Raw genomic sequence first — 16,268 nt, forward strand, 5'->3', positions numbered from 1 at the left:
AAGGGGTCATTAATTTGTATGAAGACTGTTTTAAAGAATGGAATTTACCTATTGCAGGCCACCACTTTATGTGGTGAAGTTTCAGCTGCCAGCATTAATTCTAGATCTAAAGCAAGTCTGTGGCATCTAAGAATGTCACACATAAGTGAGCAAGGGCTCAAGGAATTTGCTAGCCAAGGTATTTTAGATGTGGGGAAGTCTCTAGAATTAACTAAATGTGAATCTTGCATCTTAGGTAAGGCAGCGAAAGTAAAATTCAGCAAATTAACAATCCATTCTTCTAAAGCACCCCTAGATTACATATATTCTAATTTATGGGGTCCAGCCCAAACAGAAACCCATGGAGGTTCTAGATACTTCCCATCTATTATAGATGATTTTTCAAGAATGTTGCGGGTATATGTTCTAAAATCAAAAGATAACACTTTTGACACATTTAAATCATGGAAGAGTATGGTAGAAAACCAAAAGGGCAGGTCGGTTAAGGTAATTAGAACTGATAATGGGTTGGAATTTTGTAATAAAGAGTTTGACCAAATGTGTAAAGATGGTGGCATAATTAGACATCTTACAGCTCTCGAAAATCCCAAGCAAAATGGGGTTGCCGAGAGGATGAATAGGATGCTCTTGGAAAGGGTAAGGTGCATGTTGTTTCATGCTCAATTACCTAAGACTTTTTTGGGGGGAAGCAATTGTTGCTGCAACCCATGTTCTCAATAGAACCCCCTCAAAAGCTATCAGCCTCCAAACCCCTTATGAAAAGTGGACAGGCCATAAACCAACCTTAGCCCATCTTAGAGTATTCGGTTGCCTAGCCTATGCTCATATAAAGCAAGGTAAACTAGAACCTAGGGCTAAGAAATGCCTCTTTATCGGTTACCCATCAGGTGTTAAAGGTTACAAGTTATAGAACTTAGAATCAGATGGACCTAGGACCATAGTTACAAGAGATGTAACATTTGATGAAGACTTTACCATAAAATTAGGAAGCAATGAACCTCGGTCAAATCAGGAAGAACCTGGAGAATCAGTTTAGGTGGAGATTCCAAATGAAACCCCAAATCTGACTCAAGATATTTCAGATTTCAAACAGTTTGATCCTGAACCTTTAAGTAACCATGACCAAGACCAAGGATCTTCCCAAGTGGAAGGGGAAGAAGGTGACAGTGACGCAGACTCAAGCCTTAGAGAACCTCCTAATCCTAGTAGCTTATGCTTTTAATAGTGCTGCAGAATCCATAGGAGAGGAACCCCTTACCTATGAAGAGGCAATGGCCTCAAAAGATGTAGGCAAGTGGCTGGAAGCCATGAAATCTGAAATTGCATCTCTTAAGAAGAATCACACTTGGAAATTGGTTGAAAAACCAAGAAGACAGCGTGTGGTAGGCTGCAAATGGTTGTATAAAATTAAAGAGGGAGCAAAAGAAAATTCTAAGCCTAGGTTTAAGGCTAGACTAGAGGCTAGGAGCTTCACTCAAGTTTAGGGAGTTAATTTTAATGAAGTGTTCTCTCCAGTTGTAAGGCACACTTCCATAAGAATTCTCCTAGCCATCACTGCTCAATTAAACTTATATCTTGAGCAAATGGATGTTACAACTGCCTTCCTCCATGAGGACTTAGAAGAGAGGATTTTGATGGAACAATCGAAAGGTTTTGAAGCTAAGGGAGAGGTGGAGAAAGTATGCTTACTTAGAAAGCCCTTGTATGGACTTAAGCAGTCCCCAAGGCAATGGTACCGAAAATTTGATTCGATTATGTTAGGCCAAGGATATTTTAGGAGTTCCTATGATTGTTGCATCTATTTTAAGCATATCTCTTCCTGTATTTCCATATATTTACTGCTCTATGTAGATGACATGCTTATAGCAAGTCAGTCCTCTAAAGAAATCCAGCTTCTCAAGGATAAATTGAGGGCTGAATTTGAAATGAAAGAGCTAGGGGAAGCTAGAAAAATTCTAGGGATGGAAATTTCAAGAGATAAGCTCCATAGGAAGATATATCTTTCTCAGAAATCCTACTTAGCAAAGCTGCTAGTTAGATTCGGTATGGCCGAAGCAAAAGCAGTTAGTCTGCCATTTGCTGCCCATTTCAAGTTATCCTCAGACCAGTCCCTTAAAGATGAAGAAGAGAAGAGGGAAATGGATCATATCCCTTACTCAAGTGCAGTAGGCAGCATCATGTATAGCATGGTGTGTACTCGACCTGATTTGGCACATGGAATGAGTGTCATCAACCGATTTATGGCCAATCCAGGGAAATCTCGCTGGATGGCAGTGAAATGGATGCCTAGATATATTAAAGGGTCTATAAGAAATGCTCTAACCTATGGTGGAGCAAAGTTAGGAGAGGAAGCTAGCATCCTAGGATACTCGGATGCCGACTATGCTGCCGACATAGACAAGAGAAGATCCACAACCGGCTATGTCTTTAGGCTGTGGAATTCTACAATTAGTTGGAAGTCAGGCTTCCAACATGTGGTAGCGTTGTCCACCACCGAGGCAGAATACATAATTGTTTTTGATGCAATTAAGGAAGCTATGTGGCTAAAGGGTCTAGTTAGTGAGCTCCTAGGGATAAAAGTCAAGGCAACTTTGATGTGTGATAGTCGAAATGTCATACATTTGTCAAAAAACCAAACCCATCATGAAATGACTAAGCATATAGATGTAAGGAATCATTTCATAAGGCAAATTGTTGAAGATAAAACTGTTTTTCTAACCAAGATTGCAGGAGAAGACAATGTAGCGGATATGTTTACAAAACTAGTACCTGCAGCAAAGTTGAAGCACTGCATGAGGATCCTTCAAATAGATCCAGGAGGACAATGATGATGTTGGGTATGGGAGACCTTTTCAAGGTTGAAGATGAAGCCTAATCGAAGTACAAATGGGTGGAGAATTTGTTGTGACATTTGTATTAGATTAGATTAAATGTAAACAAGTTTCTTTATATTGTTGCATGTTTCGTTTCTATTTTAGCGTTAGATTTAATCTCTCTTCTAGAAGGTTTGTTTCTGAAGGGGCAACTGACCAATTAGGTTAGTTAGGTCAATTGGGCAAGCGATTTTATCTTGTAATCCACGCCCCTATATCTTATAAATAGGGATCATGGGATAGGAAAGAATATCTGAGGTTCTAGCGCACCTATTCTCAGAAAGGTTAGTTTCCAATTGCTGTCTTGTGTTTGGGATTGAGTGTGAGAGGTAGAGAAAGGTTGTGTATAGCTTGTATTCTCTAGGATCCTAATAGCTTTCAGTGTATATGGGCAAGGGAGATTCAGATCTTGTTGTAATCATCTCATGGATGTTTCAAGATAGTGGATCAGATTGGTGTCTAGCAGTCTGGATGTAGGTCTTGTTTTTAAGACCGAACCAGGATAATTCTTGCGTGTTCTTGGTGTGTGTATGTCAGTTTGTGTTTCTCCTCTATGTGTTTCATTATCGGTGTGTTCTTGAGTTGGTAGTAAGCTAGTTGAGTTGAGAGAATCGGTGGAGTGTTGCGAGTTACTCTAACAGGACGGTTTTCCAAAGTTAAGAAAGTTTTCGGGTATGACCAAAGTAAGGGAGACCACACTCTCTTCATAAAACACTCAAAAGAAGGTAAAATGACAATTATGTTAGTATATGTAGATGATATGATTGTCACAAGCAATGATAGGAAAGAGCAAGGAAAACTGAAGGAAAGGCTGACCAGGGAATGCAAGATCAAAGACTTGGGGGTTCTCAAGTATTTTTTGGGAATTAAAGTTGCTTATTCTAAAGCTGTGATGTTGATTTTTCAAAGGAAGTATGTGCTAGACTTGTTGGCAGAAACAGGGTTGACAGGTGGAAAATGGTCTAAAATCCCTATTGAACCTAATAGTAGGTTGTGGAACAACCCTAGCAGCCAATGGGTGGACAAGGGAAGGTACCAAAGACTTGTTGGAAGGCTGATATATCTCTCCCACACCAAGCTTGACATCGCTTTTGCAATCAGCCTTGTGAACCAGTTCATCCACAGCCCAACTGAGGATCATATGCTTGTTGTAAGAAAAATTCTAAGTTACCTCAAGGCTATTCCAGGCAAGGGAATTTTATTTAAAGCAAGGAATGAGCTAGACATCAAGGGTTTCTCAGATACTGACTATGCTGGGTCTATCACAGATAAGCGATCAACAAGTGGTTATTGTGTTTATCTAGGTGGGAACTTGGTGTCATTAAGGAGTAAGAAGCAAAGTGTTGTAGCAAGATCAAATGCAGACAGAATTTAGGGCTATGGCCCTTTGCCTTTGTGAAGTTTTGTGGCTAAAAATTATCCTTGAAGACATGAAGATTCAAGCCCAAGGATCAATTGGGTTTTGGTGTGATAACCAATTAGCAATCAGCATAGCCCATAATCCTGTCCAACATGACAGGACTAAACATGTTAAGATAGACCGACATTTCATCAAGTAGAAATTGGAAGCTGGCCTAATTCATTTACCCTATGTGTCATCCGAAGAACAAGTTGTGGATATCCTAACCAAAGGGCATCAGCAAATAGGTTTGAAGACTTGGTAAGCAAGCTGGGAATGTGGGATATACATTTTCCAGCTTGAGGGGGAGTGTTAGCAATTGGAGAATTCAATGTGACATAGGTTTCCTAAAATTGGTTTAGGAAATCTTTCCTAAACCGGTCTTAGGAAACTCTCCTAAGCATACAGCTACTATTCTTTCCTATTGTATAGTTTCCTATTGTGTACAAATCTATAGTTTCCTATTGTATAGATTGATTGCTTTCCTTTTTATGTAAATATCTCTTCTATAAAAGAAAAGCCCGTGTAATTGGATCTATGACAGAATAAAAAAGAATTGTTATTCCATTCGTTACAATTATTAACAGATCCAATACCATTTCTTGATGACTATGAAGCCACATTAATATTCATAAATGAAGGCATAACAGAATCAAAATTGGCTTAGATTTGTGGCAAATTCTTGGATGCTAACCTTTGTTCAAGCATCAATAAAAGATACTGCACCTTTTCTAAATCAATTTCATCCATTTGATAGGTTATAAGACTAATAATTATTTCGTAGTAATAGTCCAATCCATTTAGAATAGCGAGCAACAAATCCTTATCATGTAAAGGCTCTTCAATGGCTGCAAGAGCATGCCCTATCATCTTGATTTTTAAAATATAATCATTAATAGAGAGGGAATCTTTCTTAACCGACCTCAATTGCTGCTTCAATTGGAAAGATTTAGCTATAGTTTGGCGAGAGTAGACATTTTCCAAGGAAGACCATACCTCAGCAGATGATTCACAGTGAATCACTTGCGCCAATACCTCTTAGAAGATGGTGGAGAACAGCCATCCAAGCAGTAACTGGTCAGATCTAATCCAATTCAGGTATTCTAGATTGACAGAAGAAGAGGTTCCAATCTCGCCTAACTCTGGATTAGCCAAAAACTTCGTCGGAGGTGTCAATTTGTTCAGAAATGATGTCAAATCAAAAGCTCGAATCGTAGCAAGAACTTGAGCTTTCAAGAAGATATAATTGCCGGAATCCAGCCTGATTGGAATGAAATTAAATGCCTTAGCCACTACCGCAAATTCTTATTGCGAGGCAAACGATAAGGAAGAAGATTAGCGAGGTGGTGGAGAAGATGAAGAACTAAGAACAGGATTGAAGGGGCATCGAGGTAGAGTAATGGTTCTGATACCATGAAACGAAACCCTAGGGCATAAAAGAAAAAATGCATGAGAGAAAATTGAAGAAGAAAACTTGCACAAAATTTCCTAATTCTGAAAAATGAATTCAAGAGCTATTGAAACTGAGAGTGAGCTGTGTATATATATATGTGTGTGTGTGTGTGTGCACAGCATGCCTTTTCTCTTAACAGAATAACTAACAGCATAACTCCTTGAATTTAATACACACAAACATAACAACATAACACAACTGAAACAGCGGCAGCTAATTGCTGCTTAAACACGACATGCTTCCACAAAACATAAACAACAACATATCCAGCCTTTATCCTACTATGTGGGGTTGGCTATATGAATTCTAGACTTCAATGTATTTCTGTCTTTTGTCATATCTTCATTTAGGCCCATACACTTCATATCAAACTTTAATGTCTCTACCAAAGTCTTCTTGGGTCTGTCTCTATCTCTTTTTTTGACTAATTGTTCCATTTCATCAACTCTCCTCACAAGAGCATGTCTTAGTCTTCTTCTCACATGACCAAACCATCTTAGTCTAGTCTCTCTCATCTTCTCCTCAATTGGCACTACTCCTATCTTATTACGAATAACCTCATATCTAATTTTATCTTTTTTTGTACGGCCACACATCTATCTTAGCATCCTCATCTCCGTTGCGCTTGTCTTTGGCTCATGCTGGTGGTATTTGACTGCCGAACATTCTAAGTCATATAACAAAACTGGTCTTATAGCTGTCCTATAGAATTTTCCTTTCAGTTTTAATGGGATTTTACCATCACATAACACCCCCGATGCATTTCTCCATTTTAGCCAATCCGCCGTAATTCTATGTGTGACATCCTAGTGAATTTCTCCATCTCTTTGAATCATTGATCCCAAATATCGAAACTGGTCTTTTCTTTGTATGATTTAGCCAACCCCTGATGCTTCCACATAACATATCCTCAAAAAAACCTCCCTCAAGTCTACTATGACACAAGATAAGGTACTATGTGTGAAAGTTCCTAATCAAAGTAAAGGACCAAGCATTGGCTATCAGATCTAACAACCAAGTAGGAATTCAAATATTATCCCATAGTCAAAAAACATAAGCATGCCTTAAGAAGAGAGATCATAAATAACAGATAGCAAAAGCATATATATAGACACACAAGTGCCTCAATTATAATTCTCCTTCCCAGTTTACCTTCAATGCAATATCCAAGCAGGCTTGCCGATTTAGTGGACGGCCCAAAACCAAGCTCCACACAGCACCAAGGCCCTGAGTCACATGATCACCATCACGTCCATCTTTTCCACATTGATAATCAGAGCAGCATAAGTTGTCCAATAATTTCAATGCAGAATCAGGCAAAAGTGGAACTTCCCCCAAAAGTCGACTAAAGGATTTGTCTGTTGCTGGCAGAGCATCCAGCAAAGATTTTGCCTACAAGTGAAAAATGTAAATGCATAGGCCTAACATCAATAAAAAATAAAGTCTGACCAGCTAAAAGAGCACCTACCACCCCCAGGAGGAATTTTTCATACGCAATAGCAGCAAAAGAAGATAGTTCAACAGAATCAGAAACCATAAGAGAGTGCAAATGGTACAACACATGCATCGCAAGCTCATGTCCCTGCCAAGAAATCGCAAAACAGCAATTGAAGAATTTAACAAAGTAATCAAGTAGCAAAAGAATGCAGAGTTTGATTCAATAAGTTCTTTTTTGTATATAAGTATTCTATAAAGATCTTAAGAACTTCAATTTGTACCATTCCGAAAGTGACAAGTACTATTTGCAGTTGATATTAATCTAACCATAAAGTTACATCCCAGACAAGTACTATTTGCAGTTGATATTAATCTAACCATAAAGTTAACATCCCAGATACAGCATCCCAAAACTAATACCTGGGATGATGCCAAATACATGTCCAGATCTGGCATCTATTGAAGGGCCCTTTGTCTATTTCACCTTTAATGAGCCTCTTTGGGAGTATTCACTCAGAGCCAAAATTCAAAGTGAGAAACCTAATCTTGCAGGCTGGTTTAATGGTGTTGAAAGATAACCCATTAAAGGGTTAAAGGGAAGAAACAGAAATGAAAACTAAATATATCTGTGTTCTGCTTAAGCATGCCAGTTGCTTCAGGACACCCTCAAAGATGTCTTAACAGTTGTATAATGCAGATGCATCTTCACAAATCACCCAGGAAAAGACTCTTTAGACTGTAACAAACCATCATCCCCCCCAACAAAAATTTTAAAAAAAAAGGAAAAAACATCTTTATGTTTCAGTAAATTTTGATGTAAAAACACAATGTGAAGCAAGTACCTTCTGCAATTGGTATTCTGAGACAATATGTTTCTGTATCATCCCAACCATGTCATCATCAGCATCACACTGCAAAAAAACATTTATGTGAATGTTTTCTTTTTAGGCAGCATTTAAGATGAAGAACATCTAATATTAAGGCCAACATGTGCAAAATATAAGCACAATGAAAATGAGAATGTTAAGATAGATGTGTGGCCATACCAAAAGAAAAGAAATGGGGTTATTTGTAATAAGATCAAAGTGGCTTCTAACACGAAAAAAAAAATGTGTGGGACATGAGTAAAGTGGTTTGATCATATGGGAAGAACACCAATGAAGGCTCTTATGAGGAGAGCAGAGTGAATGGAATGGAACAAATATCTAGCAAAAGAGGTAGAGGAAAACCATTAAAAAATTGGCGAGAGACACTTAGATATGATGCATTAGTTATAAAGGACAGACGGGCCTTGGATAATGAGGTCATAGGTAGAAAGGACCAGCAAGCTAGAGTTCATATAGCCAGTCTCACATAGTAAGATAAGGCTTGATATGTTGTTTATCTAGAAACTTATATGAGTAGAGAGAGAGCTATTTATTTTTTACATCACTATTACCCTCTCAACACACTTCGAAATTTTATTTTTCATACACAGGCAGAACACATAAAACTATTTAAATATCAGGTTAACAGTAAGATTTGAGTAAAAACTTACGCATATTTAGTTACATTATTAAAAACTTGTCTAAAATATTAAGTTCATAAAGTGGGAGAACTTTTTCTTTTATACCATTATTGTGAATGCAACAAAGAGGAATGCGATTCCACTCAAACATCCTAATAGAACAGATAAATCTTTAAAAGTTCTCCATCAAGTTTTCTTCAATCTTCATATACTTCATTTGCAACAAATTTCCTTCTTCATATACTCACCTCACAAGCATGTCTATAGGTGTTCTTCTCTAATGTCTAAACCATCTAAATTGCATCTCATGCATCTTATCTTCAATAGGTGTCACTCCAACCTAATTGCTTATAATCTCATCTCTAATTTTGTCTATATAGCCACACATCTACCATAACATTCTCATCTCAACTATACTCTCATATCTTGCACATGTTGGTACTCAACTCACGAAAAATCTAAAACCATGTAATAATTATATCACACTTTCTTCAGCAGAAGAACATGTAGGATGATGGTTAGACATAAGAATTTTGCATTCAAAACTTCATCACAAAAAGGAAATCCTTACATGGATGACTGAATACTAAAGCATCATTAGGAACACACACATTCTATCACAATATTTTTAGACTTTTTTTTTAATAATGAAGTATATCATTTAAGTTTCTCTTCATAAATAAATTTAAAGATAACATAAAATTCAATCTTTGAATGACATCCATATTTTAAAGTTAGAAATGGATATAAGACTGTGGAAATGGCCTCATGGATTTCAAACGAGATGCATAATTAAAAAGTCATGATAAGTTTTACCCAATATCACAATTGTCATGGCATAAAACTATATTTGGACTAGAAGGTCAAAAACATAATCAACAGAAAAAAGGTAACAATCAATGCTTGATAATATGAATAAGAAACAGGCTTCCCAATTGAGCAAGCAATCAAGAAATAAGCTGACCCGACCTGAGCAACCAATCTAGCTAGCAATGCTATTCTTGTCTGGCTACAATCTGCCCCTTGTAAAGGCTTGTAAGCGTAAATAATCCTTTCGGTAGCCAATTTTCTCACATTTCTTTGCTGTTCTTCAGTCAGGTCAACATATAATGGAAGAACAGGTAAATCAGGGCAGGCCTCTTCTAAGATATTCATTTCTGAAGCAGCTGGAGAAAGTTCATCAGCTTGTAGTGCAGATGATTTATGAGAATCATCTGGAGTTGAAATATCTGATAACCTTGATTCTGCTAAATCCTCGTCAGTTCTGTGAACAGGAGAAAGCAAAGGTTCATCAACCTCAACAGCAGGGGCATTTTCCTGGGAAGCTACTTCCAGAACCTTCTCCTCCACAGGATCCAATTGATTGCATCTAGACACAACTGGACTTTCTAGTTTTTGTGCATCATCGTCAATTTTAGGCAAAAAAGATCCAGATGTAGTTTCAACAGTTGTGACCAGTGAAGAAGCAATCTCAGATTGCATATCTTCTGTGTCATCCACATGAAGCATCTGTGGCACCTCAACAGATACTGCTGCACGCCGTGGGTCAAGGCGCCGTGGATCCTGGAAAGTTACAAGTCTTTTAATTTCAACTGAAAGCAAATTACACAAGCAAGATATAGCCATGATAAAGATAATTGGAGAGCTAGAATTTTGTGTAGTCAACCCCACCAAGAGGGAGTAATGTTTGTGATAATGATGAGTAATTACACAAGGAGTCAAAGTCAGGGTAACAATTGAAAATTAATAAAGAAACAGAGAAAGACAGAAAACTGAGAGGAGGAGGAAGATGCATTCTCAAAAAATGAAGCCTCAAAAGATTAGAACCAGCTTTGTTGAATTTATATACTACTCAATGAAAGCTCTAACAAATTAACTGTTCTTGCCAGCTGGCAGTAACAAACTTGCTGCAAGTTGCAGCAATCAGTTTCTTACAAAACAAACTAACACAACTGAAAACTAAAACTAACTACACCAGCTATTCCTTTCTTTCTCCTCTTTGTTGTACACAATGATAACAAGGAGAATTATTCTCAGCAACAATAAAACAAAAGGAAACATATAATCATAAAATTATAAAAATTACCCGTCTTGGGTCACGCTTGGGTTCTGCTGGAAGGTTAGAGGAAGTAGACAACTCGGGCACTACCATGCAGACTGCATTAGATGAAGAGGAAAGTGTTTGTACGGGAGACTGAACAGAAGGGGAACCAATTGGTACATCAACCGAAGGTGGACCACTAGAACCACTTTGAGAAGTCACTGGCAGGCCGTAATGTCTCAGTAATGGTGGACAGCTTTTCGGCAAGTGCCACATGTTAACCATGACAATATCAGCCAACAGATCAGGTTGAATTTCAGATATTAAAATTTCAAGTGATTTAGCACCTCTCTCCCCTTCTGCGATTAAAGCACTAATCACGGCAATCATTTGTTCCACGGGACTCAAGCCACTATCAAGAAGAGAAACCTTAGAAGATACTCCATTGGCAGTGTAATCCCACCCAGAATCACTGTTTTGAATGGGCAGATCAGAGTGTGTGTTAGGACCATGATGAATTCTTTTGGAAGCCATATCATGAGCATTATTTGGTTCTTCATTTTCCACAGGCATGGGCCTTTTTCTTATGGTATCACCTCCAACAGGAACCTGACTTGATGCCTGATCATCCTGATAAGCAGACATTAAAATTAGCAAAACTAGCAATTCATCAGGCCAAAGCAATGACACTATAGCAAAAAGAATGAAAAATATAATGCAATATATATATACCCTAGATAACCGGGCATCACGTGAAGCACGCTCACTATTTTTTATCATTTTATCAACTTGACGGATAACTTGATCAGCAGCGTCTCCAGCATTCATTCCCCGTAGTGCCCCAAGTAATCTGTCTCTTGACTGTTCATAAAAAATATATTACCATGTCAGCCAATAGTTGCAGGCATAAAAAGACATTATGTGCATCAAGATAAGACATCCAGTTAAAGAGAGTCCTACTAATGATGAGACCTAAAATCCCTTTCCTCAATCAAGACAGATTGGGAGCTCTTCAAATATTGTTAAATGTGTCAATTTGCGCTATTTGGCATGTGAGAAGAAGAACAGTAGACACACCTATAATGCAAGTGCATGGAATGAAAGAAGTTTGTATCAATGAGGTAGTGAATGCCCCCCCCCCCCCCCCCCCCCCCCCGGCGGGGCCCCTCCAACAAAAAAAAAGCCATGGTAAGAAATGTGACATGAGGGTATAATGGACTAACAAAAAATATGGCAATGGATATAAATGGTTTGAAAGCTAGAATTTATGTAACCAACCACACCTAGTGGGATTAAAGGTAATGATTGTTGTTGTAAAACAAATATTATTATTTAAAAAGGGTTAATGACCAAAGAAAGACCCACCTCTTACCCGTGTTTTCCATTATGTATCAAACTTCTATTTTTTTTCAATACTAGGGCCAAACCTTCAATTTGTTTCAAATTGTACCATGTATGTCTTTAGTTCAAATTGTACATTAAAAAGCTAATAATCTTGAATGTTATGTATATTCCCTTGTTGAAGGTATCAAATTCTTGGTTAGCATCACCCAAATGTCTAATTTAGTCCATCGCGTTTAGCATTAGGAGATTTGCAAGGAATGATGTGGAATTTCGAACCACCTTATTTGACCAATTCATCTTATTTAATTGAGAATAACACGTTAGAAATTAATAGTTTCTTTTAACAATAAACTGATGGTACATATTGGATACAAATTGAAAGTCCAGACCCAGTATTGAAAAAATTATAAGTTCAGAATTGAAGATACAGTAAAAGGTGGGTCTTGTTTTGGTAATTAACCCTTTAAAAAATGAACAAGAAACACAAAAGGGTAATGAGAAGTAAAACTTCAGACGAACATATTGCTATCTTAATAAACAGTCCACTTTCAGCACAAAGGTGAGAGAGAGGGGGGGGGGGGGAGGGGAGAAACGAAATACGTATGTTGAAGAAATCAATATCAAGAGAACTTTTCAATGAATGTTCAAGCATAGTTTTCCTGATTATGAGAAGCTCGAAACATCAATAAAATTGAAAGACGGAGATTCACTAGTCAATTCAAAAATTCAATGAGCAAGGCGCAATTCAGTCCCAGCATGCAAGAAAAATCTATTCATTAACCGCCTGTTAGAAAAGATCTTGCTGATCCACTAAGTAGAAGTCCATTCGCTATCTGCCATGGCTAAGGCATAAGCAGTCCCGCAAATTGAGAGGGGGCACTAGTTCACTTCAATTAGAAGTAAACAGAAACAAGATAAATATGGAAAGAGAAGAAGCCAAAAATAACTGAAGCAGAGGAATTCTATAATTTGGGAGTATGATGAAAGAAAAAAAATTACCTCCAAAATAGCAGGAAAAGTGCACCTAAGGAACCCCAGAAAAGCAGTCCTTATCGAATAATGAACACTGGCCATATGACATCCCCTCGCTGCCTCATAGTTTGGTTCGAAGTCAAGAAATGCAGAAAGAATAGAATCATAGTGGAGGGGCCTCTTTCTCGCAATGGTTGATAGACTGTAAAATAAATATCTACTAGTTAGATGAAATACAGATAGAGAGAAAAGTGAGACATATAAGCAAGACAGCATAAAAATAGGAGCTCTATGACCGCAAAACTCCATATATATATATATATCCATGTAAAGAATATATTCACATCTAACAGCCAAGACCATGATAAAGCAAACTACTCTGCATACAGATACAGGCTATCAACTGAATGGCATTAAAACAATGTAACCACCTGGGAAATTTTGTCAACAAACTCTTAAATAACAACAACTGAGTAATTTCAATAATTCTAACTAACAGATTAGAGATAGGGGCATCAATGAGAGCTAGTCAACTAGATCACATCAGAACTCAAACCATTGTAACATGACTTCTTCTGAATTATACAAAAAACAAAACATGAACGACATTAAATAAATATTGTAAACAGCTGCAACATATATGAAAAATAATGAATTATTGAAATTACTCTATTAAATAAAGAGTGTCAAATTTTTGTTGACAAACTCTATTAAAGGAAAAAAAACATCTCCAGCCACTTAAGTCACAGTATTACTACACAAACTCCACCCCCCCACCCCCACCCCCCCAAAAAAACCCCTCTCGCATTACTTTATCTTTCTATATGTGGTTTTCTTGAAGTGAAGTACTCAGTCTATCACTAGATTCTACACTTCTTAATGTGGATATTGTTTGGAAAATAAATTTGAGTAAACTTTTAGTGCATCAACAAAAATAGTCATTTGTGTGCCATATAAAGAAATGGAAAATAGTGTTAGGTTAAGGCTTTTGAATTCTAGTTCTAGCAAGCGATGGATGTATACCCAGCATCTTTGAATTTCATTCAAGAAGTGGACTTTTAGTGCCAAAAAAAATGCAGAAAGATACCGCAGGGATGATGATTTCAAATTAAAGTTCTAACAAGTGACAAATCAATACCCAACATCACTGTATGTTGCACAAAAATAAGAAAAATACTGCTGGCTTTTTAAGTCAATAAACATTGTAACAAGTGAAGGATCCTTGACGAGCATTTTTGTATTTCATTCAACGAGGATGCAGAAAAAAAAAAACATAGTGAAGCAACCAATAGGAAGTCAATTGCATATAAGCAAAACCAATCCACATTGAAGATTTTTCCAGCTGCTTCATCTGCCATTCAACCACAGCCACACACATCGTGCATCATGACCAAAAGGCACACAACTCTCAGTGACAAGGTCACATGCACGTCTGCAAGTACCTTGTGGCAGGGTGGTTCACCACTGAATCCACCAATCAATAGACATCTTTCTATAGTGTCTCCCAAAAAATATAGCATTGAAAACAGTAACTCCCTTTTCACTGCTCCATGTATCTTATTTACTTCACCAACTTTCAAAGAGCATAACCAATAAATAGTCAATTATATCAACAGATCTTTTAGAATTAATAACACTTGCCTCCAGTACATAAGCATGGGATTAGCGCATCTACTATCAAAAGAGACCTTAACCATTATGAAATTTTAGTTATCATCTTTATCATCACAGACCCAAATTCATTCCATCATTATCATCACAGACCTAAATTCATTATGCAAGTAAGGATAGCATATAAAACATGTCAAATTAGCAATATAAAGTCCACTGCCCTTCTTCCTACAATGATATCTCTTTCAATTGAGAAAATCTCCTATGTACTACAACTATTTTTTTTTTAGATTGCAAAATTAGCATGAGTGGTGAAACTTGTACACCAATGGTATATCAGTGCTTTCAAGAATATTAAGAAAGAAGTAACCCAATCTAGTTGAATATGAAGCAGATCATACAACACCTTTTTATCATACAAATGTCCCATGTGAGCCTATAATCATGCTCAGACTGCAAATTGTTGAAACAAAAAGGTGTGGTATAAAAGTGGATCATCCCATAATATTCCAAAAATCAATTTTGGTTACAGGTGTCAAAAGCCAACTTCTATGACAGTTTAGCTTCAGTATCTAGCATAACGGATCAGAAGACATGATTAGACGCACAGAGACATCAACAAATAAAAGTGAAAAGTGCTAACTCAAAAGGCAATAGCACTTGCTCAATATTTCAAACTGAAAAGCTAAGCACTGGGCTTACTCCACTCTTGACATGGATCAAGATAAATCAATGTACTAATTAAACCTAGCTACACCAAAATGAAGTTGAAGGATTTTTAAAATATGGAATATTCATTAAATTTCACACTTGTACCATACATCATAAGCAATATACCTTAGAGCTATCACCTAGTGGGATTAAGGCGTGTCATTTGTATTGTTGTTGAATATACCTTCAAGCCAATAGCATTATCTAGGTCAGCCCGAATGTAAAGAAACATCAGACACAAAATTGAACAATCACTCCTACAAACAACAAATAGCACCGTACCAATAGTTCCCAAGTCTTCCAACAAAAACTACCTTATCATCCACGTGAGACCCCGTCCACTTTCTATGAATCTTTTACTTTAAAGAAATCATCACCACCAACAACAACATATCAAGTCTTAATCCAACTGTGAGGTCAAAGAAATCATTGCCATTGTTTTAAAATGTGACACGGAACTTCTTCAATTACCATAATAATTCTGTAATGCTTCCACAAACCTTAGACAAAACTAACTCTATTCATAGTCCAGAGATTATAGTGTGCTTCAAGGTGCATGCCCAAAACATCAGATCAATTCCAATTTTCCTAAATTTCTTTCCAAAAATCAAGAATGGGTCAAGTTAAAGTACATCAGATGCTATTCACAACACTATGTTTCCAACAATGTTACATTAACACAACACTATGGTTCCAACAACATTACATTAACAGCTAGGCTTAAAATAAAAAATTCATCCAAGAAATATATTTGGCTCAAGTTGCTAGAGTATTTGCTATTCTGAGCAGCTTGAAATAAACCTAAATATAAAAGAATTAAAGCAGTGAAAACCAAAGAATGCACAATGAAGATGATAATAAAATCCATCTACCAAATAGACTTCTGTTACTAAATGTGCATAATTACACATTACTGTAAT

The 16,268-nt window shown here is 37.1% G+C and overlaps 1 protein-coding gene across 3 annotated transcripts in view; it reads right to left on the reverse strand.

The window, feature by feature from the left end:
• The window catches only part of LOC127808772 (uncharacterized), an 82,701-nt gene that overhangs the window by 28,850 nt on the left and 37,583 nt on the right, over positions 1-16,268 (reverse strand). For all 3 annotated transcript variants that reach the window (XM_052347379.1, XM_052347380.1, XM_052347381.1), the window contains 7 exons: positions 13,054-13,228; positions 11,443-11,571; positions 10,756-11,340; positions 9,639-10,232; positions 8,005-8,073; positions 7,194-7,307; positions 6,878-7,117 (listed from right to left, as the gene is read on the reverse strand). In XM_052347379.1, the coding sequence (XP_052203339.1) occupies positions 6,878-7,117; positions 7,194-7,307; positions 8,005-8,073; positions 9,639-10,232; positions 10,756-11,340; positions 11,443-11,571; positions 13,054-13,228 (1,906 nt within the window). The remainder of the gene's footprint in view (positions 1-6,877; positions 7,118-7,193; positions 7,308-8,004; positions 8,074-9,638; positions 10,233-10,755; positions 11,341-11,442; positions 11,572-13,053; positions 13,229-16,268) is intronic.

This window comes from Diospyros lotus, chromosome 8 (assembly GCF_014633365.1).
Source record: "Diospyros lotus cultivar Yz01 chromosome 8, ASM1463336v1, whole genome shotgun sequence".
Lineage (NCBI taxonomy): Eukaryota > Viridiplantae > Streptophyta > Magnoliopsida > Ericales > Ebenaceae > Diospyros > Diospyros lotus.